Source organism: Culex pipiens, chromosome 1 (genome assembly GCF_016801865.2).
Source record: "Culex pipiens pallens isolate TS chromosome 1, TS_CPP_V2, whole genome shotgun sequence".
In the NCBI taxonomy this organism is placed as follows: domain Eukaryota; kingdom Metazoa; phylum Arthropoda; class Insecta; order Diptera; family Culicidae; genus Culex; species Culex pipiens.
This window is the reverse complement of record NC_068937.1, coordinates 137691440-137718909: the sequence shown is the minus strand read 5'-3', so window position 1 is coordinate 137718909 and position 27470 is coordinate 137691440. Positions and strand designations below refer to the sequence as shown.

Sequence of the window (27470 nt, the reverse complement as noted above, 5' to 3'; positions counted from 1 at the left end):
ACTTCATGGAATTACATGCCATGCACGCTGGAACTAGTAAAAAGCCAATTGGACCATATCTGGCCACTCCGGAACCGGTTCCGGATACCCTGGAAGAGGTCAAATGGCCATTTTGGTAATAGCCTGTTGTGCGACATATCAAGCATCAAGCTGGTTTAATCATTCTAAAAAAGATATCAACACAGGAAAATGCATTTCAAATTGTTTTAAGTGAAATTTTTATGATCTTTGAAAAAATATTTTTTTTGCCTCCTTGATTTTTTGAGTGATTTTGAAGGAGGACATGAACATCAAATAATATCTGCAACAGTCTAATTTGAATTAAAAAAAAAAAAACAAGTTCTCTTGTGTTTTTTTAAGGATATTAGACTACCTCTGTCAAAAGTGCCAAAAACAACAATCTTGTGTATTATTTAAAAAAATATCAAATATGAAAATTGCGCTAGAAAATCCAATAATTCTACTGTTTTAATACACACCGTGCCATACTCCTTCCGGAATCTGTGGTGGTGAGAACTCGAACAGAATGAAAAACAATAAAATAATGAAACTGCTCGGATATTCATAAACCGATACGGATTTACATTGCCCCTACCGAGAGAGCAAAATTTCGATTGGAAAATCGTTAACCAGAGAAAGCGGGAGAGCGAGAGGAAACGCGATTGTGTTCGATTGCTGTGCAATGAATTTCAGCAATTACGTAGCTTAACTAAGTTGAGCATGATTTACTGAAAATCAAAAAATGTTTAAATTATGCTTGGTGTAAAAAAATGTTTGATCCACGTGATTTACGGATGGCCCCGAGGACGAATGGTGGAAAATCAATTAAAGAGAAAATCGCTCCCACATGACGACGACGACCAACGGATGCTGCGATGCATCTTCATCGATCTCCTCACAATATTCATCATCATCGGACTTCCATCATCATCAACCGTTGTTGCTGGACGACACGATGAGAGAATCGAGAGGATTGTTTGTTTACTGTTGGTGTGGGTTGGCTTGGCGAATGTCAAAAGGATGCTGGCGATGGAAATGCTGTGCGTGCGTGAGAGAAAGAGACGATGGTCCTCAGGCCAGGCAGCATCCTCTCGGCGTTCGGCGTTCGGAGTTCGGAACCAATATGTGTGTATGCTAAATATGCTCTCCTCGGGACGGTGAAAAGCTCCCTCTTCGCGCTGCCGAGCTGTGTGTGCATTGTTAATTGGCGAGCTTCTTTGTTTGTAGGCTGTAGGGCATTTTTAGGCTGCTGCTGTTGCTCATGCTGCTCGTTCTGGTGGCAGAGTGTTTTCCGTTCGGTTCTGTTAGTAGATGTTTGTAGTGGCGCAAATTATTATGTAACGATTAATCATTAGAAATCAAACAACAACAATCTAGCTGTAGCGCAAATCAATTTTCAATATGTTTCATCGCAGTGTGCTGTGAATGTAGGAGTCGGAAGTGGTGGTTTTTGCTGTGTGGTTTCAAACGCTTGTTAGCTTGCTAGGATTTTTGCTTTTTTCTATCGCCTTCCATCATTGCATCGTCGCACAGCCGTCTTCGATACATTTGTTCAGATTGTGTGACACCACCCCCTCCTCCGCCTGTTCATCATCTTTTTCTGTGAGGAAAAGTCCCCCCCTCATCATCGCAGGGTGGACTACAAAATATGCATCGTAGAATGTCCAGCTTTCGCGAGTACAAATTTTTCCGCAGCTTTTCGGCCAAAATCGAAAACTGGAACGTCCGGAAGGCCGAATCGCTCTGGAAGCGGATGCGGGAACGGAAACTGGCAGGTAAATCGAGCAGACTTTTTTTTCTGGTTGTTAACTTCCCCCGCCAACCCAAAGTGAGTCACCTCGAGCTCAATAACCCTACTTTGTGTGTCGAATATCGCGGTGCAGAACCCGCCAAGCCTAATTAATATTCCGTATGTTGTACGCTTGAAAAGAGCATAATTCATTTAGCATTCATACGGGGTACGTATTATAGAGAGACTTTTCATTCATCATCATCGTCACCTTGATGTGTGTTGTATATCTTGACTTTTTTTTGATAAGGTCCTATAAACAAATGTAAACATTGAGTGTATCCCTTTCACACCTTATGTCAAAGTCCATCGGAGTAAGCGGGATACACTCAATGTTTACATTTGTTTATAGGACCTTATCAAAAAAAAGTCAAGATATATTTATGTGCATCAAAAGCACAGTAGGCCGTTTTGGTGGGGCAGAAAACGGTGCGGAGGTAGCATAGAAGCGTCGTTGGTCGCGACATTAGTAGGCATTGCGCCTGTCAACTCCGTACACCACCAACTGTACGGTACGGTTGCCACTAGCAACAGTTGGTGGGAGAGAGCCGAGAAACTGTTGCTTTTGTGTTGAGCTGCTGCTGGTGTGTGGGAGAGCGAGCTTTGACTTTGTTATTTTTTATTTTGGGGAAAATGGGAAATTATGAGAGAGAGCGAGAGAGCGGAGCTTTTGGTCTAGATCAGTTTGATGATGTTTTGATGCTTTCTCACGTGCAAACTGTTGCATTTTTGTTTGGTAGTTTAATTTATTACGAACATTTCTATAGCTAGTTTGAAACATTAAAATCATTAAGTTTTTTTGCTGTGATAATTCGCACAACAAAATTTCAAAAATAGTAATGGGTTTTGCCTGAAAAATAAACGGCTAAAAAAATATGTTCGTCTTTATAAAAATGTAAATGAGCATTAAAAATAAAACATTTTGTTCCTAGCAATGGATCTCGTATCTGAGATAAAAACTCACCCGACCTAATCATGCCCGATATCGTCGCTCAAAAAATATCTCTTATCAATCTCAAAATTTCAAACGTCTCAGCTGTGCGCGCTCTGTCCTTGTCCGCTGGGCTCAGTCTGTACTTAGCCACTCAGAAGTTTGAACCAAAAATTAATCGACCACCACCTGAAGCCAATCCCCAGATTGGGCTCTGTCATGTGATAAAATTTTCTCGTTCGATTTTTGCTCGTAAAAAATCCATCTTCCCCGTAACAAAATGGAACAACGAACCCCGTTGGCCGAGCGGAATCGCCGCGCCAAGATGCGCTTCCTGGCCGGGATCAAGAAGCACTACGAGGCCAAGCGGCAGACGTCGATGGAATCGCTCAACTCGACGACGGCGGAGCCCAAGAAGGTGGACCTGACCGTTCCGGGAACGCCCGTGTCGTCACGTTATTTGAGTACGCTTTCGCGGCCGGAGTCGGACACGGAAATGGACTCGGGGAAGGGTGAGACTGAGTTGCCGAACGAGATCGTCGTCAGCAGCTTGGTGATTGATCGGTTCCTGAGGGACATGAAGGGGTTGGGGGTGGAGGAGCAAGCGCAGGTTGATGGTGAGGAGAAGGACGGTGGAGAGGAGCTGGGGGAGGCGGCACAGGAGTACTTTAAGGAGTCGGATCAGCAGCGGGCGTACCAACGATCGTTCAGCAAGGCCGCTCAAACGTTGCACACGGCTGAGGTGAAGAGTCCGGTGGTGAAGCGGTATTTTGAGGAGTCATCCGCCAAACAGAGTTACAGTCGGGAATTTAGTGAAGCTGTCAACGAGCTGGACCCGGTGAAGGTTAAGGAGGATCCGTTGGTGGACGATTCCAAGTCGGCGACGCGAGGTTACAAGTCGTCGGTGCCGGGAACGCCCATCAGCTCAAAGCTGTTGCACAAGTTGAAGAACTCGAATTACATAAGTGACTCGTCGGATGATGAAGGGGACGGACCGAAGAGCTCGACGGTCCTGGCGGATCCGCTGGATAAGTTTATCAAAGATATGGAACAGTTGAAGGCGCTGAAGGAGAGCAACATGGCCAAGATCGAGAAGCAGCCGTTGATTGACTTCTCCGTAGACGAGTACTTGGAATCATCGAAGGAGGCCAAGACGTACGCGAGGTCGTTTTCGCAAGCAGTGCAGACATTGAACGCGAGTGAAGTCAAGAACCCGGTGATCAAGGACTACTTTGACCAATCAGAGGAGATGAAAACGTTTAGGCGGGAATTTTCCGAAGTGTACCAGGAGTTGAGCGAAAAGCCTACGTCTACTAAGGTAGATGCAGTGGAAAAGAAGGTGGAGAAGGTCGAGCGGAAGGCGGAAACCAAACCTGATGAAGCGCTGGAAATGTTGAAACAAGTTCTGGAAACAAAGTTTGAACCGCCCAAGTTGGAGAAGCGCGAGTTCAAGGACGACTTTTCCGTGGATGCCTACTTGGACACGTCCGAGACGAAGAAGACCTACGCACGAACCTTTTCGGAAGCGGCGCAAACGCTGCACTCGAGCGACGTGAAGAATCCGGCCGTCCGCGAGTACTTTGATCAGTCCGAGGCGAAGCAATCGTTCCGTCGAGAATTCTCCGAAGTTTATCAGGAGGTGTTGAACGTAACCGAGTTTGCACGTGATGTTGTGGCAGAAAAAAGTGCAACCGTTAGCACAAAGACAACGGCATCATCTGACCAACAGCAGGAGCAGGAGCCTCAACAGGCTAAAGATAACGAACAAAGCGCAAAATCAATTTCACGCTCCGGTGGCGATGAAGATGGATCGGCACCAGCTCCCGACTCGGAGCTTGCCCAGTACAAGCGAAGCGTATCCGTTCCCGGTACACCGATCAACTCGAGAAAGCTATTCCCAAAACAGCAACAACAACAACAACAACAGCAGATGCGCGACGGTGCAAAGCAATCAGATAGTACGTATTATGCCAAGGCAGAAATTCCGCTGACACCGCGCTTGCACAGTAGGAAACAGCACGTAGAGCGTTACTTTGCGGCCAGTCTGTTTCGGCGGCGGACACGCAGCTTCTCTGCGGCTGCGTCAGGCTCGGACAGCGACTCCGACGGTGGTGGCACGAACAGGGCTGATAAGCTATTCTATCTTGCAGATGCCAACAACAACAACAACAATGGTGCTTCTTCAGCTGTTGCTGCTCCTGCGGGGGTCGTCCCGAAGAACCGTGCCCAGTCTGCTACCGCCGATTGCAGTTTGGAGAAGGAGTTTTGGAAGAAATTCGGTGCTTCGGAAATTTAATGTCTTTGATTGATTGTTATTAATAAAGTATAAATATGTTAGAGATGATCGTGTTGTTTATTTTTAAATAGTTGAAGAATGCCTTTTTGTTGAGATTGATGCAGCAGTGACTAATGACGGATTTTATTTTCCAGAAATCGAAGCCATTGAGGCGTGTCGATGGCTCCGTGCGGCCGGATTCCCACAGTACGCCCAGATGTACGAAGGTTCGTAGGTGACAAGCTCAACAAGTCTATCACGTATTAACCCTGCTTTAACCTCGTAGATCACCAGTTTCCAATCGAGATCAATGACGTGGCGAAGGATCACCCGTTTTTGGAGAACGACCCGCTGCAGTCGCTGTACCGGCGGTTGCAAACGTTAAACCGGTGCGCCAACATGCACATTGACACGCATCAGCATTCCCACCCGCCAAAGCAGAGCGAAGACTCGGACGACGATAGCTGTGCCCTGTCGGAGGCTTGGACGTTTGCCCACAACAGTCGGCGGTGGTCGCGGGTTGAGGATGCGGCTGGGCTGGTGAGCGTGATCAAGCAGAAGCACGGCAACAAGAGCGACGTCAGTACGGTTAACGAGACGGATTCGGCGGAGGAATCTTCCAAGAGTGGATCCAAGACGACGACCACGGACGATAAGGAGAACTGGGGTGACGACGGGGTCACGTTGAGCATTCTGTCGGACAGTGACACGGGAGATGGACCGGTGCGGCTTCGCAGGACCGGCAGCGAACGACTCAAAGATGGTGCTAAAGCTTTGCTCCGGCGGGTGGAGTCAATCAAGTCCCGCAGGAGGAAGCGCCAAAATCGGGACGGACTGGTCCTAAGTGGACCCCATTCATCGAGCTTATCACCGGTGCACCATCCGTTGGACGACCTGAAGCACATGGATTTGATGTCGTTTTCGAATCCATCGTCTCCGCGTCCTTCGGCAGCGGCACTCGGTGACCACAGGCGGGACAACAACACACTCGGAACGAACGAGATCGTGTCGAATCTGCTGTCGCCGTACACGCTGAGTCCGTTCGGTCACATGGCTCAGGAGGATCACGGTGGGAAAAAGGAGCACAAACGAAGCACCACAAATCGTTCTAGTCCGTTGCACTTTTTCATCCAGCTGCAGGAGGCCAAGTCGGGTGACGATTCGTCGTCGATCTGCAGCGAAGACAGTCAGGATTTGAACACCGGGTACTTTGCGGGAAGGGTGGTAAAGACGCCGAGCAAGAAATATCCCAAGGCGAAGAAGCTGCTGCGAAACAAGGTCACTGCGGACGATTCGGGGGCCCTTTCGGACTCGGAGTACCAGTCGAAGTTACGCCGGGCCAAGGTTTCGAGTGACTTGAAGGAAACCAGCAGCAATACACTGCAGGTGTCCAAGTTGAACCGAGGCGGATCGTTGAATCTGGGGAAGAATTCCAAAAAATATCGTGATGCATTCCATAATCGCTCAATGCGAGTGGCCAAGACTAGTGATGAGAAGGGTGGTGGTGGCGGCGGTGGTGAGGACAAGAAGCGTCCAACGGTGGCCAGATGGCACAGCTTCCAACAGCCGAAAAACTCCGAAGGACATCGGATGAGCATAGTCGACTTCAAAGATAGTAACGCCAAGGACAAGGGAAGATACTCCGGTGGCACGACAATCTACGAGATGTCTTGCGGTCAACTGCTGGTTGTTCGCAAGCTAGCTCTGGTCACGCTGACAGGATGTATGGAGCGCTACTGTCCTACGCATCGTTCCGGCTGGAACTGGGAACTGCCCAAGTTTATCAAACGTATCAAAACGCCAGACTACAAAGACCGACGGATATTCGGCATTCCACTAGTCCTTAACCTGCAAAGATATGGCAACACACTTCCGGAGATCATCCAGATGGCACTGACCTGGCTGGAACAGAACGCACTGGACCAGGTCGGGTTGTTCCGCAAGCCGGGCGTCAAGTCGCGGATAGCGAAACTCAAATCGACCGTCGAATCGTGCAATAACGTTTCCAACCGGATGGACATTTTCGACGATCACCACGCGTACGACGTGGCCGACATGCTGAAGCAGTACTTTAGAGAGTTACCGGATCCGCTGTTGACTGCCAAGCTGTCGGAAACGTTCGTAGCCATCTTCCAACGTAAGTTCCAGTTGATTCTAATCTCAAAGTAACTTCTAATGCTTCTATTTTCTCTCCCAGATCTTCCGGTCGATGTTCGCTACGATGCGGTGCAGTCGGCCATCCTTCTACTGCCCGACGAACACCGAGAGGTGCTGTACACACTGTTGTGCTTCCTGGGCAAGGTCGTGTCCAAGGCATCCCAGAACCAGATGACCGCGAACAATTTGGCCGTTTGTCTGGCGCCGTCACTGTTTTACTCCATTTCCGGTAGCAGGTGAGTTCGAAATCCCTCAATCCACCCAATCAACCTCCTAAGACCTACGCATCCACCCGCAGATCTTCAACGGCATCGCCACGTCGCAAGAAGGGCGCCACCGGCCAGCCCGACGAGAAGGAGCTAAACGAGACGCGCGCGTCGCACGACTGTTTGGCGTATCTGATCCAGAACTATCGTACGCTGTGGACCATCTCGAGCGAGCGGATGCGCAAGTGTAGCTTCAACTACATGGAGGAATCGAAGCCGGTTCCGCTGGAGTCGTTGGGGGCGGAACTGCACGTGCAAAACTGGCGCGGCTACCTGACCGAGTGCATCAAGGAGTGCGTCCGGGAGGGGAAGGAGAGGTGAGTTTGAGGTATTAAAGTCTTGATAAATCATATAATAAACATTTTGATTTTAGACCACGTGGCTGGGTTTCGCTCAACTCGGCCGACCCCAGTGTGACAGTGTACTTCAAGAAGGTGGGCGATGGCCACCCGTTGCGGCTGTGGAAGACGGTGACCGAGGTGGAGGCACCGCCGACGGAGGTCATCAACCACATCCTGAACGAGCGGCACCTGTGGGACGACCATCTGCTGAAGTCGCGCACCGTCGAGCGGCTGGACGGCGATACGGACGTGTTTCAGTACGTGTGCGGCCAGCCGATTACGGATTATTGCGTGTTGAGGTAAGGATGAGTTTTTATTTTTTTCTGTTTAAACAATTTATTTGAAAAACGTTTGATCGAAACTTGCATGCTAACTTTCTACTAAGCTACTTTTTTCTTCAAGCAAAACAATAATAATGGACCACCGTAGATTTGTCAAATCCTTATCTGACCATCTCAATAAAACCATTTTGTTTTGATGTTATTTCCGAGTCCTCGGGATGCCAACATTAGGTGCACGATGGAAACACATGCGGTTTCCTAATTTAAACTACTGTAACAGGACAAATAAATTCTTTAGTCACAGTTTTTTGAGTGCAAATTGAGAAACTGGAATCTTGTCACATGAATGAATGAATACATAGGAATTATCTTTAAATTTAACAACAGAACATAAATATGTAACAATAACTACCCTTATTCAGTTGCTCGTTTTGAGCTACTCAGAAAAAAATGATGGTAATATATCATCTTAGAATAGGAACAGATGCAGTGTAAAAAATGTGTAATTTTACATCAGGAACAGGCAAAATTTTCATACGGATCAGTGGAATTTCACATTTTTAACACATTTTTTAACCTTTCATAACTCAACTTTTTCTTTATTTGTACATTTATTCTGTAAACAAAAAATATGCCTCGGGTTTGTATTTGTACCATCCTAAAGTATTTTCTTAAACCTTTCAAAAAACCATGATGTATAAAATGAAAACTTTTCGAACAAACAGCTGCATAAAACTTGGAATTAAAAAAAATCTAACCAGGAATTTTAATTTTAGTAAGCTAGAATCTTATTTTAGGGTGCACAGCTACCAAGGAAGTTGTTGTCTTCTTATTCCAAAATTGTGAAACTTACGGACCCAATCCCGCCACAATTTGATTGTAAAAATAGTTCAACTTTGTTTTAAATTGTCTTGAAGACAGTACTTTAGGGGATGAATAAAAAATCATATCGAAAGTTCCCGTAGTTTTGAAGATACTAAAACGCCTGTAACAAAAATCTTGGTGCAAAAGCTCTGGTTGATGTGCTCCGTTAATGTACAATTCTTATGCTACAATAACAAAAAAAAATGGTAATATTACATAATATTGTGTTAGTTGTATGTGTTATGCTGACTGTTTTTGTGTTGCTGTACTAGAGCATAATCTGCACTGGCTCACACAATCTGTTGAGACCTGATTTGGCGCGCGAAAAATGTTAAATTTTACATTTTCTTATGTGTTATTTCATATTTTTCCCATTAATTGAGTTTTTTCTACGATCAATACAATCCCGAAAAAACGCTTTTGGAATGTAATTTTATGTCAAACATATATGTGTTAAGTTTTACTTACCGTTCAAATAAAAAAGTGTTACTTTTCGATAGCAGCCATTTCAGTGCTGAAAAGTTCTACTTTCCAGCATTGATATTGAAATGCATTAATTTTCTATTCTGTTATTTTTGGTAGAGAAAAGTAGGCCATTTCGTCGTTTGAGAATGATAGGAACAATAACTTGTTACACGACGGAACTGCACAAAAGCAATTTAATTATGGATTTTTCTTGGTAACTTTACCTCAATTTATATGGAAAAACTACAATTATATAAAACGATGTTAATTTACATTTTTGAGACAACTACAAACAATTTTTCTGACCCTAATCTAATCGTAATATTAATATGATTTTTTTTGTCATTTTTGAAGATACCCGCAATGTTACACGAAGAAAAAATTTTTATCTAAAATTCCATTATAAATTAGAATATTACTCTAATTTAACTAGAAATTGAATTTAACTCTTCCAAGTGCGCGAAATATTTGTTTTTTTAATGAAAACAACCTAGTTTGCCGTGCATCATAAATCCTCAAAAACATGCTATTTTTTTATTTGAGCCATACACTATGCTCTGGAATTCCCGTAAAATTTACTATTTTTTAATATTCAAACGTATTGATGATAAGGTCAAGATGCTATTTAGTCAGGATTTACTTCTGCCCTTACAAGTCATATAAACCTGTTAAAGTTACTGATTTTCTGAAAATATTAAAAAAAAAAAATTGAGGGCAGCTGATTTGCTACATCAATTTCACAAAGTTTTCAAAACCTTAGGTATGATTTTCAGGTTAAAGTTGTTTTGAATAAATTACTAACTAATTAACAAACTCACTTATGTTGGGTCGGCTGGTTCCAAAATCTGCAAATTTTATATGTTTGTTTAGTACTTAAAACGATTTTTTTTTAAATTGTATGGTATTTATAAAATAGAAGACAGTAATCTTCAGAATATCAATTGCTAACGGTTCCATATTTCTCAAAATTCTACTCGCAGACAATGGAACACCCAGCAATCGCGCGGAACCTGCGTCATCGTCGAGGTTTCCATTAGCCACAACGGCGCCCAGCTGCTGCTGGACGGGGTGCGCGGCGTCGTTCTCGCCTCGCGGTACCTCATCGAACCGTGCGGCAGCGGCAAGTGCAAGCTGATGCATCTGTCCCGGGTGGATATGAAGTAAGAGTTTGAGGGCGATTTTCTGAGTTTTGATTGCTAAATTGATTGATTTGTTTCTTTTAGGGGTCGCACACCGGACTGGTACAACAAAAATTACGGCCACATCTGCCAGCAATATCTATCGAGAATCAAAAAGTTTTTCGAACATTACACCGAGGGACCTGAGAGCAAAGTATAATTACACACAATCACTCAACAAACACACACACAATTACTACACAAGCAAGCACACAAACCAACACATTCAGCACTGCCGCAAGGCAAGAGGTGTTAAATAGTTAAGGGAATTAATCAAATACACCACAAGCAAAAGGAATAAATTTATTGTCGATGCCAGAAAGCAATGTATCAAACACAAACAGTCTCCAAACATTCCAAATTTTTTGATTACCAAGTGCCTAAACCATGATATTTTCTTAGTATTTCTGTTCGAGAGGGAGAGCGGTAGAGACAAAACCGGTCACCATGTTAGGAAGAAGAGGAAGAAGACGATGACAAAAACAAACAAACACACAAACAAGAGAAGTTATGAGAAACAAAACTAAAACTAGTCCAAGCAAATCAACTTAACCAATTTCACAAAACTTATAACATTGAATCACGTGTTTTTTTTATTTTATAGTTATTATTGTTAAAGTTTATATCGATAGTACGATAGGGAGTGCAGCAAACACAAAACATGAGAAAATAATAAATTACCGAAAGCAGAAGAAGGAATAAAATGAAAGCAAATAATCTCAGTACCGTTATTCTTATGGGACCAATGTCAATAAGTAATATCCAGAGGTCTTCATTGTATGGTCAGTCAGTGCCAATAAATGTTCATTTTCCCCTCCAAAAAAATAAGAGAAATGAAAGAATCAATTGTTGTATTGGAAAAAAACACAAGAAAACCCATGTTACTACTAATGAATGGATGATTAAAGAAATAATAAAACAAACCGAACTGTAAGATTTCCAGATTTTCGCTTTTATTTTTATTGTTTTAATCTCACTTTGCTTTCCCAGTATTCGTGGTTGAAATTTTTCTTAACTATCCGAAACGACTTCTTAACGTAACGTATAAACTTGTGTGTTTTGAAATATTGTAAGATGACTTTTTCTTTGTTTGATACTCGTAAATAGGGAAGAGAAACGCACACACGCAAACACCGCAATCCGTGATTAGTTGAAAAAGCGAATCACTCCTTTCAAGAGTCCGCCACGTCCATCCGAGCGCGGTCGTCGCTGGGTGCCGCCGGAATCGGTGACCGATCGCTGGGCTGCGGGAGAAGTTGTGGTGGAGGCGGCGGTGGCGACGCCTTCATCAGATAGTTTGTCGCACTGCAGATCGCGTCCAGTGAGATTTTCGACGCCGAAATCCGAGCCTCGATGTCGCTGCTGACCACCGGAACAAACGGTGGCGAGGGGGCGTCCAGCGCGTGCTTCTTCGAGGGATGGTGGTGATGGTTCTGGTCCTTGGGAAGCTTCGCCGGATGGTGGAGATCAGTGGCCGACGGGTGGTCGTCGGTTTTGGGGCGTCGCATTTTGGCGCCGCCGTGCTTGGAGAAATGCTTTGCGGTCAGCTTGGCGGGTTTGTCCTCGGTGGGGTTTGGGGGGAAGGAGGATGCTGACGAGGATGGGGGAAATGGTGGGGTTGGTGAGGAGAGGGAGGATGGTGGTGAGGTGGAGGGCGTTTTGGAGGCCACTTTTGGTTCCTTGGGTCCTTGGCTGGGTGGACCGGTTGAGTCGCCGTCTTGCTTTTTCCACTTGGTGCGGCGGTTCTGGAACCAGATTTTGACCTGAAAGGATAAAGAAAAAATCTTCAATTAACCAAATCTAACTTTGTTGCATGACATTTCAGAGCTTTGGTGTCTTCCGTAGGGGCTATGTAAAATTATTATATAAACCCATAATATAAACTCGATATGTTGACACTTTGGGTCAATTTTGAGGGCAGATTCAGATCAAGCGGGCAAAATTAAATGGAAAAAATACAGTTGGAAAATTTACGAAATACGTTAGGTGGTCCTAGATATCTCGAGTTTTAAGAAAAATACCCCTAAGATTTTTTGTAGTGCTCCACTTTCAAATGCAACCTAGCGCTTAAAAAATGGCCTGTGTCTTTTTGAGATATTTATGTTTAAATTTGCATCTTTTTAAACTTAAATCGCTGTAACGGTTGACCCTTAAGTCCAATCGACTTAACAAAAAAAAAAAAGTTTTGATTTTAAAGCTCTAAAAGTGTCTCGAACATTACGTTTCTCTATAACTTAACCCTGAATTGCTACGTTCAGACAAATGATTTTTTCTCTAAATTTGATCATAGAAGGCGTAGTTTGCGAGATAAAATTTTGATTACTTTGACAAAGTTGCTTGAATTTGCAAGTCCAACATCTTTTTAGAAGACAAAGAGAAAACCCAAAGATATTCCTGAAAAGATAGATTTTCAAAATCGTTAGACAATGATTTTTCCAAAAAATATCGGTTCAAATTGCCATTTGAACAGGTTTTGAATAATCTTCTATATAAATAAAAAATTTCAACGGTTGCAGATTGTATGGGATGATTTACGTAAAATCAAATTTTGATCACAGGAGGCTGAATACGTAAACAAGCTAAAAACGTCAAGAAACGAAAACAAGACAAGACAAAGTTTGTAGGGTAAGGCTTGTGTTTTATAAAAGAGTTATTTAATAAAAAAATTAGCCACTCAAAAAACCTTAAGTTTGATAATATTTTTCCCTTTTTTAATGATTTTCTATGCGTAGATTTTATTATTTTTACAAACTTTTCTCCCATCAATTTTCTTCATATGTTTTACTCGAATTGGGTACTAAAGCCCTATGTCAATTTTTATCTACAACGGTAAAAAACACGATCGAAAACCATTTCTAATCACTTTTTTTTTCATTTTAATGCAAAAAAATTTACAAGACAACATTTTTTCGATGGATCAACTATGGTCCCCTTGGAACGAGCTGTCAAGTAGGACCTTTTCTGTCAAGACGGACCGCGAGGATAATTTTTCAAAATTGATTTAAAAATCCATTTTAAACTCTTTGTGGTCGTACAAAGGGTCATTGCACTCAGAAAAATAAGCTTTATCGCTGTATACAATAATATCAGCAATCTAAGCTTTATTTCAGGACCCAATTAAAGTGCACACTTATGATCAATTGGTTTTGACGGACGATTGCTATGAATTTTTTAAACAGAGTTTTTTTTTATTAATAAAATCAACTGGATGGGAAAATTCTACTTGCTCTTTTAAACATTTTTGATCAATTCTTTTGTTACTGAGATGCAGATCACAAATAATATTTCAAAAGAGTGTTTTGTTTGATCATTTTGATGAAAAGTTGAAGTTTATCTTAATGTTTAGAAAAAAGTCAGTATATTGTTATTTTTGTAACATGAAAAATTAGAATCCATAATTTACAAAAGATCACCGAAAATCCAAACCTTACAAACCTTCGGATAATCAAACTTCGGATAATCGAACTTCGAATAATCGAAACTTGGGATAATCGCGGCTCCGGAAAATCGAGCCTGGACTGTTCCTAATCAGGTAACACTTACAAAAATAAAATAAAAAACAATAAAAAAATCCTATATATTTTTTTTTTTTTGCAAAATATATGTCAAGCTAAAAAGTCGGATTAACAATGTTCAAAACTTTGAACCTGTTTTTGGCAGTTTGGCCAAAAAAATCTCTAAAAAGGTGCTTTTATTCAAATTCATATAATTTCTTAACGAATAACAAAAATTTTTTTTCGATTTGAACATAACAAAAATTGGGTGTTTTGTCGATACTTAAAAAAGGTTTTTTTAGAATTATAGCTTGGCCAATTCGCTCGTCATTTACCATCTCAAGGTACAGATTTTCGAAAAATATATAGCCTATGGAAGAAACCAATAATGCAAAACAGCTTATTTGGGCATAAGAAATCAATTCAATGAAAATCGATTAGCCAAAACGGAGAAAACTTAGTTCAAAAAATATATTGTGTAAAATTTCAACTAATTCAAGTCAAGTAAGTAAGTGTTGGGTTTTCTCACAAATATTTTGTTTGGAGTATTTTTCAAATGTCCGCCATAATGGGGTTTGTCTTCCAGTACCCCCTGAGACCGCTCTCGAGGTACCCCCAGGGGTACAAGTACCTCAGCTTTAGAACGGCTGGTTTAGATCAATTTTACTTGGCTTAGTAAAATCGCGAAAATTTTATTTCAAAAATAATATATACAGTGGACTCTCTGGCTGTCGATATTCTCGATATCAATATTGCTCCAGCTGTCAATAAATTTTCCAGTCCCTTCAAATAGAATGCTTTAATTTTTCATTCTATAGTTTGATAACTCCCGCTCTCGACGGTCCCTTCAATATCGACAACGAGAGAGTCCACTGTATTTAATTTATTTTGAAGATCTATAAATGGTGCTGCAATTGATTTAAAAAACTCTTTTATTCTAGAACATGGTTTTAGTTTGTTCACCTGTAAATTTCATGTAAACTCAATAGAAATATGCATATTCGTGTTATTCAAGCAAGTTTAAACCGCAAAAAACCGAAAAATTAAATAAAAAAGTGACCCTCACCCACTCACTTTATCACCGTCATCCACTTCTTTAATAATTCAACTCAAGCTACTGCACCGGCGCGAGTGGCTCAATCAATCTTCGGCCCCAAAAAGCACCCCCCTCATCAGTCAAGAATTCTTTTGATCCTTCCCAAAATCCCCTCGCTTCTACGCCAAACAGTTCCCAAAATCACACATACCGCTTAATCCCGCACCATCAACTATGTTTTAATATCTTGTTTTTATTAATTTCTCTCTCACGCGCGCGCACATCACAAAGTCGTCGGCTCACCGAAAGTTAATCCTGCTCGCGCCGTGAGGAAGTTTCCATCATCATCATTTTCGTCACAATTTTCGTCAGAGACGACCATCAAACGAAGCCAATTCCCGGCATCAATCAAGGCTCAGAGCTCATAAAAACCATTACTCTTCGGTTGAAAACGTGCGCCAAACAGTCCCCCCAAAAGAGAAGAGTTGAAGAGACAGAGGCGAGTGCTAAGCTCTGTTTTGTATAAATTACCATTGGCTACCCCATAAGTGTATTAAGCCTTAACTTTTTTTCTTTAAATTATTTGTGCGCCATTTCCGAGACGGGTTTCAGAGCGATCTCGCGGCTTGTTCTACAACCATCAACACTTTGCACCCGACAAGAAATAGACCAAAAGATTTTTCCCCTCCCCTCTCTCTCAAAAAACGCGTCCGTCAAAGCCGGTTTATAATACAGTTTGTCAAAAAATCAAACTGTGCGGTGGACATGAAACAACACTTAAATCATTTATGAGTTCGCTTCATTAGTGCGCGAACGGGGCGGCTAAGTCACCAGCATGCGCGTGAGAGTTCGTTGGTCTGGCTGTCTGGTTAAGGCGAAATGAACACCAGTAGGCCATGATGCGTTGATGAAGGGGCGCCTGAGATTTGGAGCAGTTTTGGTGGCGTCTTCTGGGGTGGAGTGCGTAGTAGGCGATGACAAATGTGCATCGTTTAGAGGGCAAAAGGGTGTTGTTTGCTTTAGAAAAAATTTTACAGGTTCAAAAAATCGATATTTATGTTGTTAACTTGTCAAAATCGGTAAAACTCGTGAATAAATTTTATTCTCTGTCTTTTTCTAACTACAGCCTCTACAGGAATCAAAATAGAAGCGTCTCCACAAAGTAAAAAAAAAATGAATTAATAAAATCGTACACACCATAAATATTGAGCAATAAATTATATAAATCTCGTGTTTTTTTTTAATTTTATGATTTTCTACAAGTATGTAACCCCTTAATTAATTAAAACTTTCAGAGGCTGTATCTTAGCAGTCATCAGTCCGATCGAAAAGTCATAATAAGAAAATTGTGGTAAATACTCGGAATAAGAAAGAATTCCAGGGTGTTTTATCTTCATGAAATATTTTTAAATTGCAAAACAATAACATTTTCTGAAATTTTTACATTAAAATGTCTGTTACTTCAACGGAACGGCAAACATTATCATGAAAAGTTGTGTAGTCATTTCCGTTTGCAAATTAGATTTTGTGTAAAGTATGATTATCGAAATTTTGATGGGTAATGTTTACGATTTTATCCAAAAATCTCATTTTTCTGACAATATTTTACTCTTGCACAAAATATGCATTTAGGTTGCAACAAATCGAAAACAAAACATATGTATTTGAATTTTTTTTAGTTAAATGTATTAACTGTGTATTTTTCCCAAAAAAAACATTTTTTGCTAAACGATAGATTTTTTGTTTATTAATAAAATTAAATCCCTTGGAAAACTTTTAAAAAATTAAAGAGGAATGATGTTAGTTTTTAGAAAAGCCTAGCCTTAACAATGTTTTGAAGTCAAACTTTACAGTTTAAAATCTGTTTATATTGTTCAAAAAAGTGTTCAATAAAATGTTATTTTCCTCACAGTATTACAAAACCCTTTGAACTTAAGGCCTAATTATGACAAATGACGTTCCATAAATACCATCACCAATCTAATCGCCCCGCAGTGACAATCGCTCCATCCGCGATGCCGATGAGTAATCTATTTAGTGAACCGTGCTCTCAATGAGCACTTCTTCCTGTTCGGCTTAGCGTGGCCTACTGCCACTAAATAGCGCTATACGCTGCACCGCTAAACCGACACTCTCTCCCAGAGGAGAAAAACAACAACATGAAAAACGCACCGGTCGGTCTCTCATCTTCTTCTCGGTCCCTGCCTGACGAAGACGTATTAGGGGATATAAAATTGAAATTGAAATGTTTATTTTTTCCCCGCAGCAGCAGCAACAGCCAGATCTCCCACAAAATCCAAACTCCGAGTTCGCGCGCGCTGTTCGGCGCGCTCGAAGTCGTTTCCAACAATCATAAAAACCGACAGATATAAAAAGATCTTAACAAAATATGCTATTTTTACCCACTATTCATCATTTCGAATGGCTCATTTTCGTCGTTTCCTTTACAGTCTAAATCGTCTAAATTGGTGTGTCAAAGAATAAATTACTCAAAAGCTAATTTTCAGTGCGGAGTGCCTGGTTCATCTCCTCAGAGCAGGCCATGGCGTTGGCGGGTGTGCGATGCGGTGCGGTGAGTGTGGATTTGTTTGACATTTTCAGCACCCCGCATCGAGCCGGCGAGCGTGTGTGCGTTGGCCTCGCTCACTTGGATTGAGGAGCGTTGTTGCATTTTCGGCGTTTTCCCCCTCGTGACTGCGTCTCGGCGGTTTTGGGGGAAAAAGTGAGGTTAAACTATTGGGCCGGGCCAAGACGGGGAAAACGACGACGGTTGTTTTGAGAACTGGCATTCCTGGATTTGTGGTCGGCCGGTCGGTCGGTCCCCGGGAAGTGGATTGATTTATTGGGTCGGATTGGTGGGGTTCCCGGGAAGAACGACGGGCGTTCGGTGGCCTCGTGGCCGTGGAATGCAATTTGTCACATTGCTACGGGGCGCTGGAATGTGCCACGATTTGTACCGAGGAAGTGTTAATTGGTAATTTGGATTTGGATCGTTTTTTCCGGGGTGAAAACAAACGAATGATTTGTAGAGCTTGGTGAATTACCTGCGTCTCCGTAACGTTCAGCAGTTTGGCCATTTCGGTCCGCTCGCTCGACGAGAGGTACTTTTTCACCTCGAACTGCTTCTCCAGCTCGAAGATCTGCCGACCGGTGAAGGTTGTCCGCGCTTTCTTCTTTCGCCGACCGTTGCCACCATCCTCGTCGTCCTCATTCTGTTGTTCCAACGATTCGTGGGACCTGTGGCTGTTCTTTTTCGCTCCCACCATCGGTCCGGCCGACGGTGGAACTAGCTTCTGGTGGGCGTGCGGCACACTTGACGAGGACGAATCCTTCATCGAGTGCTGGGACTCGTTCGATCCGAATATCTCCGAGTCCACATCCGTCGAGTGGGCCCGCTCTCGGCTCATGGATCGAACCGATTCTTGGGTGATTTCTACCAAATAAAAAAAAACAACAACTTTATAACAAGAACCACTTCCCATAAAATCCCAAAACTCCTTACCTTCTTCCAAATGTTTCTCGTATGGCGTTGGTTTGGCAATGCAAAGATCCAGCGGTTGATCTTCCAGCTCAACCTCCTTGGCCGCGATGTCCAAGCCTCGCAGCAAATATGGCACCGAATGGTTGTTGTTATTACTACTATGGTTGATACCTTGCTCCAACGGAGGAGTCTTCTGCACCTCCTCCGGTTCTTTCCACCCCAAAATGTCCATGATGGAGTGTGGCGTCGGATGTCGCACCGGCGCGTACACGTGCGGGTGCCATTTGTTGGTCGATTCCGTCGTCGTGATGTTGAAGACGTTCAGGTTTGTACTGTGGATCCAATCTTCGCTGCCGAGCGACGAAGGTGGAAGAGGGGGCGGTGGTGGGGGAGGCTGCAACGGCGGTGACTTCCGGTGATCGGATGCCTGGGCCGCCTGGGTGTGTAGATCGGGCGTGTTGGTGATGCACACCTGGTTCACTTCGCGGACCTCCTCAGCCTGTGTCATTGCGGTTGCGGTGGTCAACGACGGCGGCGGGTGCCTTTGGTCACCTATGGTTCACTGGGTGGGGTGGTCCGCCAGTTGGGATTGTGTTGACTGGTTGAGCTCACTGGGTTAACTTGGGGGGCCATAAACTGTAAGTGAAAGGAGAAAAAAATTGATGAGTTAACATTACAAACTGAACATGTTTGAACAATTAACAATTGAACAATTAAATAAATCTGGTACATTTTGCCGAATAGACATTTCTTTCCGAAAATCATTTCATCTACTGGAAAATTCACTGAAAAGTTTCAAAAAAGCAAGTATTATTAACACTTGATAAAGAATATTTTAACCCTTTTAGGCATGAATTTAAAAAAAAATTTAAGTTAATGGTGAGAAAATGATCCTGAGAACCACACGAAAATTATAGGCTACTTCAGAAAATTTTGATTTTTGGGTCATAAATGACCCATCAGGCCTGAAAGAGTTAAACTTTTTAACTCATGAACTAATGAAATTTGAAATCACGGTGTTTTTTTCTCGAGAACAGGTAGCTTTTTCATAAAACTTGATGGGTTTAACAATAGCTGAACTTTCCAGCCACATTCTTTTTTTATTTCGTAAAATAAAAAGTGACTCTTCCAAAATGTTTGTTTTTTATTCCCATTCAAATGATTAACTGCCTACTGAGCGCTGAAAATTAATTTTTTTTGATTAATTGAATTTTTAGAAAGCGTTGCATCAATTTTTTTTATGCAGAATTTCATGTTTAAGCTCTAGTTGTATTTAGTAATCTATCCATAATTAAAAAAAAAAACAGCTATATCAACTGTTGTAAAAATCAAGATATTAGCACCAGGTGGTAGAGAATGTTCCAACGCATCTTCTGAAACATGAATTTTACTAAAATTTAGTGTTTTTCTGGCTGTCGATCCGAAAAACCAAACGACTTATATGCCATTCTTTTGACAAATTCGTTCACTAAAACGCGTTTTTCTCGAAAAAGTTGATTTGGCATAGGGGAACAGCATCTAATTCCAGCGTGCCTCTAATGTTGGCAGGTCAGAACTTTGACATTCAATTAAAGCGAAATAAAAGCGTTTTCAACTGAAATCGAGTGATAAATAGCAGAATAAGAAGTGAGCAAGCAAGTTTCTATCAAAAGTTTTGCAAAATTAGTTGTTTCAAAAGTGATAATCAGCAAATTGGATGGAGTTAGGAGCGAGAGCTAAACCTGCCAATAAAACGAGAATTTCCCCTAGTAGCCGAATTTCAATTATGGGCAGACTGAGAAAATCTTCATTTTGCAACTTGTTGTAAAAGCTACATATTTGTGATGATTATTCAATAGCTGTCTGTATTTGAAGGTAGTCTAATAGTCATGAAATTGACTCTTTAAAAATCATACAAATAAACAAAAAATCATCTTCTTAAATAATTCGAAGGTCTGCAAATGTCGGAAAGTATGCAATACCTCATAGAAATAATTACATAAATATCACTGTAAATAAATAAAAGACCGATTTGAATGAACACATAAATTTACTTTTTTTAATTCAAAACTGAATTTGAAAAACTGCTCATGTTTGAATAAACTTAATAGCTCAAACGCAATGCGTATATTTTTGTTTTTGCTGAGTGTAAGGAAATCTAAATTTGAATACGGAAATTACTATTGCAGCACTAGCGTGATCCGTAGTGCTAATAGTTCCACGGATTGTTCTGAATTCTGCATGCAAAATGAAACTCATGCAGGGGAATCCATCCGGTCTAGGTATGTTTAAGTTTCTGACCTTGTATGAAAACCGTTAAAAAATGTTCAGGTATTCAACTTTCAATCAAAGCAGGCGTCTTTGGGGGTCATAACATGCCATGATGAAAATTTCAGCAAAATCGGTGCAGATTTGTGATTCTCGACAAAAAATTACTATTTTTATTGAAAAAAGTGCCATTTTGTTTTTATCAACTAAAAAAAATTGGGATTGAAGAGTTAAGAGAGACAATAGACTTGAGAGCACTTAAATTATATAACTAAAAAAAATGTTTTAAAATAATAATATTGAGCAAAGAGTGGCTTAACGCTTCAGAACCCCACCTTTACATTTGTTTCGATCTGAAAAATCGCCAAAATCTTTTTTTCTGCAATGTTAGATCTTCAAACAGTAAATTGATTAAAAAAGATGTTACCGATTGCTCAAATAATCTCCTAAAAACGGGATTCAAATATAAATTATCAAAAAAATCTACAAAGAACTAAAACACTAAAGTTGAGAAAAATAATAAAATTGTGTCAAAATGATAATGTAAAGGAAACCTTACAGCCCAAAAGGAATACATAAATTTAGTGTCTCCTAAACCAAAAATTTTGGTGAAATAAACGGCAAAAAAAACGTTAGCTCCATTTTTAAAAATAAATTTTGAATTCTTCTGGTCTAAAAATTAATTGTTATCCATTTATATATTTTTAATGTCCTTTTATTTTTTTTTGTAGAATATTGATAGTAGATTTTTGCTCCTGGTTCAAACCACACTTTACTACATTTTGAGTTTTAACACCAAGCTAATCAGCAATCATTTAAATTTTGTTTTTTTTTTAACGAAAAAAGTCAAGATAAAATAATACTTTGAACTGTAAAATAGCTGATTAATTGCCAAAGAACTTAATGTCCAAGTGAAAATATTCTGCTATAATTTATTTCATATTAGTTTAGTTTTCTCAGAAATATACTGGATACAATTAATGACGTTCTTAAAATCCGTGAAAACGACTTATTTTTAGATAAGCATAGAAACGCTTCGTTTGCCGTCGGCAAACTCTCGTCTCCATCTAAATCAATTACTCCATAACTTGACAATAGCCGATCACGGATCAAGCTCCAAACGACACAATTCTGAGGAATCAACACAAAGTTAAACGGCGCATGATTGCGTGAAATAATTACATTTTAACTGCATGCAAATGCAGCTTCCAAAGAAAGTATATATATTTCCATTTGGAATTTCCAGCACCCATTTGCATAATTCACATCGTTCTCGACACCGCGGCTCTCTCTATATCATCACCAACTGCCAACCGGAAATCACACAAACACGCACACACATTGTGACGCAAAATGGCACGATTTTCAATAATTACCTAATTAAATCAATAAAAATCAAGTGGCTTTCTCGCCCAGAATTCGTTGATTGACTTTCACAGTCGACCATCTCTCTGGCTGACTCTCGGACGACGACGACGACGACGACGATGTACGATATATGAGCTGCACAATCGAGCCAATTACGGTGCGGTGCCGGGCCAAATGCCATTCCACACAAACTCACTCGCAGCAAGAATTTGTGGAATTGCAGTAGCCCCAACATTATCACGAGCATCAGTTCAGTGGATGTGAACTGTGCGTCCCGGGGCAAAAAATCGTTTAACAACCATTTATCGTTTGAATGCAAATTTTATTCAATTATTAATATCAGCGCGTTTGGCGGCGGCGGTTTGGGGGTGGAGAGTGAACGAGCAACGAGTTTGTGGTGGTTGATGATGATACATCACCTTCTCACACTCCCACAGCGCAGTTGGGATGCGAGCTTCGCTATGGTAATTGCTGCTCTCGAGCACTCCACTTTCGAAGCGGGGATAAATTGCAGCATATTGTTTGTATCGATTTGATTGTCCCTATATGTATATTTAATTGAACCTCGCCGACCTCACTCTCCTCGCAAGCCAACATTCTCCCTCGCATCAAATGTGCCACAACTACGAACATCATCATCATCAGGAACATTCACAAGTGCGCGCATATCAGGAGGGAGTTTCCACCCCATCATCGTCAGTGGATGCTGCACTAGGGTGTTCCGACATTGATATCTGATTCAAACCATCCAAGTATGCCGTTGCTCAAAACAATGCTTGCGACCAATAACGGCGCCGGCCTTGTCAAATTGTAGATCTCCGAGTGAATACCACCCTAACCATCCGTACAGCATCCCTCTCTCGTCGTCATTTCGTCCTTTCCCAACAACAGGCAACAGGATAATAATGGTTGCCATCTCCGAGAGCATCATCACAGTGTGCGGTGCGGTATGTTGCATATCGTATTTGTGTTTATTATTATGTAGAGAGGCAGGCAGAATATGAAGTCAGCAGTCAGAGACCACCGGACCAGGTCCGACGTCAACCAACGCACAGTGTTTCAATTCGATCCCAACCCGATGACCGGTTGGGAAGGGAAGCGTTGTTAGCACAATTGGTACACACACACAGAACGGGAACGAGATGGATGATGACATGTTTATGCTTTACATTATCAATCTCCGACCCCCGAGTTCGGCCGCTTTGTGTGCTCAATGTTGTGTGCTCCGGCATCAGTTAAGGCAATCAAGGGCTTAAACGGGTCTCCCACCTCTCCCCTCCGATTCTCTGCACCGCGTCCAGGGCTTAATTGGCCTCCGACGACCAAGGCGAAGACGAGCCGAGGCGAGTAATTATTTAATCGTAAATGTAATAATCCAACAATCCTCTGAAACGTACAAACGCGAACCGAACAGGGAAGATTGTGCGAGCTGGCAATCGTCAAGTGGCCAACTCGGGACGGGCTTCCGATGCAGCTCCCTCTCCCGATGGTATACTGTTAATTGATTGGTTTTCAAGTATTTACCAGCACCGAACCCCCTTCCCCTCCGCAATAGTCCCTTGTGTCCACTGATTCGGGATGCAGCACGAAATAAGCCACCCACTCATTCGCTCATTCATCGATTGGCCCGCTTAAGTGCTCGAAATTGACGTTTTCGTGAAGAAGTGTTTCCATTATTCGCTCGCTATTTGTGACACATTCTGTTTTTTTTTAAAGCGTACAAGCGGTATTTTAGCTGAAAAAATATATTTATTTTTATTAGGATCAGAATAATTTCCAAAAATTTCATTTATTAACATTGAAAATCGAACTTACAGTTTCCGATGTACCGCGAGTTGAAAATGAGTGCTTTTCAGATTTCACTGAGACAAACTTATTTTTCACTGAATTCAAAGAAAGCTGTAGAAAATTTTATTTTTTTTTTCAATTCTATTTTTTGTTTCATGTTTATCTTAAAATTGCAAAAGAATACATTTTTCAAAAAAATACCTTCAAATTCTTATAACTTAAAATCAGTGAATAAAAAGTCATTTTCGATTGATTTTGTTGTAAAAAGTCTCCATATAATTTTGGAAGCTGTTCATATAAAAATGGCATGTAAATATTCGAAAATCTGTAACTTTTCAAGGAATTTTTTGATTGATTTGGTGTCTTCGGGAAAGTTGTAGTTATTGATGAGGACTATTAGGACAAAATAGGTAGACAAAAAAAACCGCATCTTCTTAGCCAGTCCTGCCCAACGTCCGGCCCACGACGGCTTTTCAAAATAGTTCTATGACCTGCCCTTAAGGCTGTTCATGAAATATTAAATAAATAAGTTGATTGTCTGAATTAATAAAAAGGAAGCTTGAGATTAAATTTCAACATATTATAACAACATTTTTCATGTTTGAATTTAATTCTTATAATTTCTATACTGATATTTTTAAACTGAAAAATGGTGCAAGAAAACAAAATTATCCATTTCGTAAAATTGTGAAATTTATGAAAAAAAAACTTGGATTGTTGTCTAAAAATGTACAAAATGAAACTAAATTTAAATTTCTTTCAGTTTTAACTGTGTATACTTCACATTGAAGTTTTTTTCTATTTTCAATTATTTCTTTTTAGATAAATAACTAAGCAAAAACTAATGTATTTTTCCAGAAAAACTTTTCTGTTATAAAGTTTTTTTTTAGAAAAAAGCTTGAAAAAGGAAATGATTCGTACTGATCGCTGCAAATATTTTAATAATATTAAAAAATATCTCAAAATGAGTCAAGAAATTAGGGAGAAAAGTTCTACTTTTCAGCACTGAAATGGGTGCTGAAAAGTTGAACTTTTCAGCACTTGTTTCGAAAAGTAACACTTTTCAACATTTTTTTGATTTTAACGATTTATTGACAAAATACATGAAAATTCGACTTAAAATTTCACTCAATGGGTGTTTTTCGAAATTGCAAAAAATGTTGTATGGAACTCGTTGCAAAACTTGATTTTTTCAGCACTCGTCGTATATATCTAACTCGGTGAACCTCGTTGGATAAATGTACGACTCGTGCTGAAAAAATCCTCTTTTTGCAACTTGTTGCATAAACTACTATTTTCACACTTTAAAATTTTCTGTGTTTACAATCATTTTAAAATATTTTTAAAAAATATTTGAATAAAGGAGTACAACATAGTTTTTATGTAAAAGATTTTCGAATCCAAATTTTGTTTGAATAAATTTTACCATGTCTAATTGTTTTTTTTTATATTGTAGTGTTGAGGTTATTAAACTTTAAAAAATTGCAACGACCATTGAAATTTGAATGTTTTTAAAAATTATATCGAAGTATTTCATTACAATCGTCAAAACAATAACTTACAGTTTAAATAAACAAAATTAAAATATGTCAGATAAACGCATTTTTGAATGTTATCTTTGTGTTTTACTCTTAAAATCAAGATATACTTTTTACTTTTTTCAACCTTTATCAAATATTAGTTCCGGCCCGCCACTGCTTCAGAAAAATCAGATAGGCCAAAAGGTTGGGCACGTCTGTTCTAAGCTGATTTTGTTTTTTAAATAGTGATTTTTATAGATAAAAAATGTAACAAAAATTAAAAAAAATACGGATTTTGGAAAATTGAGTTCTTGTGAATTAAAGTTAGGCCGTTGCAAATATTTTTCAAAGTTTAAGTCGTCTCCCCCATCCCCCTTCATAATTGGTCCGAAAAATCAGAGGGCAAGAAAGATATTTTTTCAAAAGACTTTAAAATTTTTATGAAAATTTATGGAATTTCAATGCACAGCATCGCAAAAACGTTTTTTGTGTTTCAAAACGCTTTTTTCATTCAAATGTTGAAATTATGGCTCGTAGATTTTTTTTTTACTTTTTTGCCCCAGGGGCATAAACTTAAAAAAAAAATTTGCAGCGGCCTTAATTAAAAAATCACTTTTTTTTCTTGTACCTATTTTTTTTTTCTAAATAGTCGTCATCAATATCTACAACTTTGCCCAAGACACCAAATCAATCAAAAAATCCTTGAAAAGTTACGTACGTAAATATTCGTTAGGTAAGATTGAACCAAATAAAAAAAAATGATCGAAATCGCTCGATTTTGTAGAGAATTGCTCACAGTTTAAATCCGTCAGTTTCAAAAATTCAGTTCGGTTGTCCTATTATTTGTAATATTTTTTCAATTAATATTTTCAGTTGAATTCAACTAAATCTAACTATGAATAATCAAAACTTTTCATGATCTAAGTTGTCGATAATTGAGTACCAACTGTACGCGAAAAGTGTAAAAACCGATGTGTTTTAAAGATGTAAAACAATAGATGAAGTTTACATATTTCTAGGTGTTTTGGAAACTTAATTGGCATACAATAAAGCAACAAAGGACCATTTTATTTCGATTACATACATGCTCCCCATTTCCGACCCAGTTACAAAAACCACTCTGTAATCAGCAATCAGATGGTATCTGCCCAGAAGTAAAAATTGCTTTCAAATTGTTTCTCCCCAATTCTCACTCCCTCCCCTCTCCCACGGTTAGTACCAACTCGAACCATTTTTCGAACACGCGACCAAACTCGTTATCGTTTTTGGCACAGCATCTATCCTGGCCTGGCGGTGCGAGTTGAGTTAGGGAAGGTTCGCCTGTTGTTGGCAGCACCCAATTAGTGACATTTTATGGCAGCGATAATAGGTGCTTCGCCCCTGCAATCGCTCAGCGCTGTTCGATTGGATCGATATGGGTCGTTTATCAGTCACTAGTGTCAATTTCCCGATGAACACCAGCATTGATTCGATTACAACAATTTGTTAGATAACGCCAATTGGGTACTTGCGGTGATAAATTGATTGGTTCTGCTCAGCATTATGAAACGATTTTGAGAACATTGAAATTTTCATAAAAATAGTCGATTTCTGGGAACAGCTTTGTGACTAACTTTCCCCCAAGCAAAATCCGTCATAAATTGAATTTATTCCTACATCAAACACTGACAATTCTCGGAAGAGCCAGGTCCAATCAGTTCTCCCTCAGTGATATTATACCAACCATCACGCAGCAATATAAGGAGACGAAGAGAGCTGCTCGCCCTAATTGACGTTCAATTATTCCCTCTGTTTGGCCGTACATAATCTAATCACCCCTTTTTCACACCCCTACAAATTTGAGCCCAATGTTGTTAGCTCACATGTTCATTTTATGACGATCCTGAAAAACGTAAACACTTTGCCCCTTTGCGGCGTATAAAATGTTGCTCATCATCGTGATCATTTAGCAAAATCCTCACTTAATCCCTTCCAGCAGTAGCAGCATTT

General features: G+C 40.4%; 3 protein-coding genes across 10 annotated transcripts in view; 2 read left to right on the top strand and 1 right to left on the bottom strand.

Annotated features, from left to right (window-relative positions):
* LOC120425081 (uncharacterized) overlaps window positions 1–10729 on the top strand; it is a 69427-nt gene extending 58698 nt beyond the window's left edge. Inside the window, exons 15-21 of the mRNA XM_052706176.1 lie at window positions 5151–5222; window positions 5282–7132; window positions 7193–7388; window positions 7451–7735; window positions 7792–8058; window positions 10350–10529; window positions 10593–10729. Coding sequence (XP_052562136.1) covers window positions 5151–5222; window positions 5282–7132; window positions 7193–7388; window positions 7451–7735; window positions 7792–8058; window positions 10350–10529; window positions 10593–10707 — 2966 coding nt within the window. The 3' untranslated portion in view covers window positions 10708–10729. The remainder of the gene's footprint in view (window positions 1–5150; window positions 5223–5281; window positions 7133–7192; window positions 7389–7450; window positions 7736–7791; window positions 8059–10349; window positions 10530–10592) is intronic.
* On the top strand, window positions 1791–5059 carry LOC120425076 (uncharacterized). The gene is made up of 2 exons (XM_039589467.2): window positions 1791–4678; window positions 4871–5059. Exons 1-2 carry the CDS (start codon window positions 3001–3003, stop codon window positions 5014–5016), a joined length of 1824 nt encoding a protein of 607 aa, XP_039445401.1. The 5' UTR covers window positions 1791–3000; the 3' UTR covers window positions 5017–5059.
* A 749-nt stretch (window positions 10730–11478) lies between the features above and the next one.
* LOC120425077 (NK1 transcription factor-related protein 1-like) overlaps window positions 11479–27470 on the bottom strand; it is a 36064-nt gene continuing 20072 nt past the window's right edge. For all 8 annotated transcript variants that reach the window (XM_039589468.2, XM_039589469.2, XM_052706172.1 and 5 more), the window contains 3 exons: window positions 18580–19194; window positions 18122–18510; window positions 11479–12310 (listed from right to left, as the gene is read on the bottom strand). In XM_039589468.2, coding sequence (XP_039445402.1) covers window positions 11720–12310; window positions 18122–18510; window positions 18580–19066 — 1467 coding nt within the window. In that variant the 5' untranslated portion in view covers window positions 19067–19194 and the 3' untranslated portion in view covers window positions 11479–11719. The remainder of the gene's footprint in view (window positions 12311–18121; window positions 18511–18579; window positions 19195–27470) is intronic.

Excerpts from the sequence above, each read along its gene's own strand:
- LOC120425076 (XM_039589467.2), top strand. The coding sequence starts at position 3,001 with ATGGAACAACGAACCCCGTTGGCCGAGCGGAATCGCCGCGCCAAGATG. Across the intron at positions 4,679-4,870 it reads CGGTGCAAAGCAATCAGATA|ATGCCAACAACAACAACAAC; the intron begins GTACGTATTATG and ends TCTATCTTGCAG.